The sequence below is a fragment of the Callorhinus ursinus genome, unplaced genomic scaffold (assembly GCF_003265705.2).
Source record: "Callorhinus ursinus isolate GAN/ISIS: 27379988/994484 unplaced genomic scaffold, GSC_fseal_2.0 scaffold9274, whole genome shotgun sequence".
NCBI lineage: Eukaryota > Metazoa > Chordata > Mammalia > Carnivora > Otariidae > Callorhinus > Callorhinus ursinus.
This window is the reverse complement of record NW_027406324.1, coordinates 1-1,716: the sequence shown is the minus strand read 5'-3', so window position 1 is coordinate 1,716 and position 1,716 is coordinate 1. Positions and strand designations below refer to the sequence as shown.

At 42.2% G+C, this 1,716-nt stretch overlaps 1 protein-coding gene across 1 annotated transcript; it reads right to left on the bottom strand.

Annotated features, from left to right (window-relative positions):
- Window positions 1-77: 77 nt before the first annotated feature.
- On the bottom strand, window positions 78-809 carry LOC112819092 (KRAB domain-containing protein 5-like; the record flags this gene model as incomplete). The annotated part of the gene is made up of 2 exons (XM_025866127.1): window positions 78-187; window positions 683-809. Coding segments are annotated over 2 exons (237 nt in total), but the record flags the coding sequence as incomplete, so codon positions are not given.
- Between the last annotated feature and the right edge of the window lie 907 nt (window positions 810-1,716).

The following is a 1,716-nucleotide window of genomic DNA, read 5'->3' as shown; positions in this document are numbered from 1 at the left end:
GCAGAGCGACTGGAACCACATTTTAAGGTCTACCTTCCTCCTTCAGACTTGGACCTCACCTCTGGCATCTGCTTCATTCATTCCCACCTACCTGGATGAAAGGCTACTGTCTCCTTTCTCTTCCCATCCCAAGGGTCCTTCGTTTGCTCCAAAAAGGAGACCAAATCAGGCTTTGACACAATGAGACCTGTTTAATAGAAAAACGGAATATAACTATTGCTGGAGATTCTTTCAATCCACTATTGTGCTCAGCAGAGACGACAGAACACTGTAGAATTCTAAAAGATGATTTTCCCATCCCAAACACTGTTGACCAACAGCCCCTTTAGAACATGCAGGAGTTTCAAATATTCGCATCCTAACTTGCACTTCCAAGTACTACCGATGCAATAATAAGGACTAAAAATTGGAGTTTAAATGTGGGCAGTACCATTTTATGCCACTCCAGGTTTAGCATTGCCACTAATCTGCAGAAATGATGTTACCTTAAGGAAGGGGGAGCTAAAGCTGAAAAGCAAACATCAGGAAGATTTTTGTCTACATCTACAAATCCTTACTTTTGTTCCTTAGTGCAGTGATCTGAATTCCAGTTGTGCAAAGAAGAATCATCCAAGAGACAGTCTTCAAAGGGAGAACGAAACCCTGAATGTGGTTTGGGAAATCTGGAAGGAGTTATTCTCACCCAGGAAGAGGAGGTGTCCGTAGTTCTCTAACATCACATCCCTGTACAGTTCCCGCTGAGTGTGGTTCAGGCATCCCCACTCCTCCTGGGAGAATTCTATGGCCACATCCCTGAATGTCAGCAGTGCCTGCAATAAATACCACAGTCACCAGGTGGCCATAGGCAGGGTTCATAATGGCCCCTAGATCAAAGAGGGAGTTAGTGTCACCAGCCAGACCCAAGACCTGGCCTTCACTGCCTGATTGTACCCACCAAACTTTATCCCACACTTGACTTAACCTCTTCTTTCCACCTTATCCCTTACTTCAACCAAAACACCCCATGGGCAGAGTCTCCTGTGGTGAAAACAGAAACTATCCAATAAAAGGTAATGACTGCCCAGGGGAAGTGCTTGGGCTGGCCCAGTTTGAGGCAGAGGGACCAAGGTGTAACCCATGGAGTGGTCTACAGTTACCTTTATCTCATTATAATACTAAAATTCTCCACCCACGGAGAAGCACAAACCTCATTTACCTAATGTGCAAAGGGATCAGGTTTTAACCCAGTTATCCGTCCCAGAGTTGATTGAAAAGGACACACAGGTCAATATACAGAGAGGACTCTAAACCATTGTTCATAGCAGGTGTCAAACATGACAAGAATGATGGAAACAAAAAAGTTATCCATGCAAACTTGATCTATCTTTTTACGTTTCATGCACCCATCCATACATTTAGGAAGTGGTTACATACACATTAAAAGTGAATGAGTAGAAAATTGTCATGGTGATTAATTCAAGAACCATTTTCAGTGACATGACACTTATAAATCATGTTGTGGATGATGATGCTTCTGTCTTTTATTCACACTATCAACACAAACACATAGAGTGATACAGATAAAACAGCTATTATTTATGAGTCTAGTATGATGAAGGGTACAAGAAACATTAGAGTTGGTTTCTGGACAAGACTCCACCTCCTTCCCAAGTGGCCAGCCTCCTGAATAAACCTCATATTCCTTTTTTTTTTTTTTTAAGATTTTATTTATTTGAC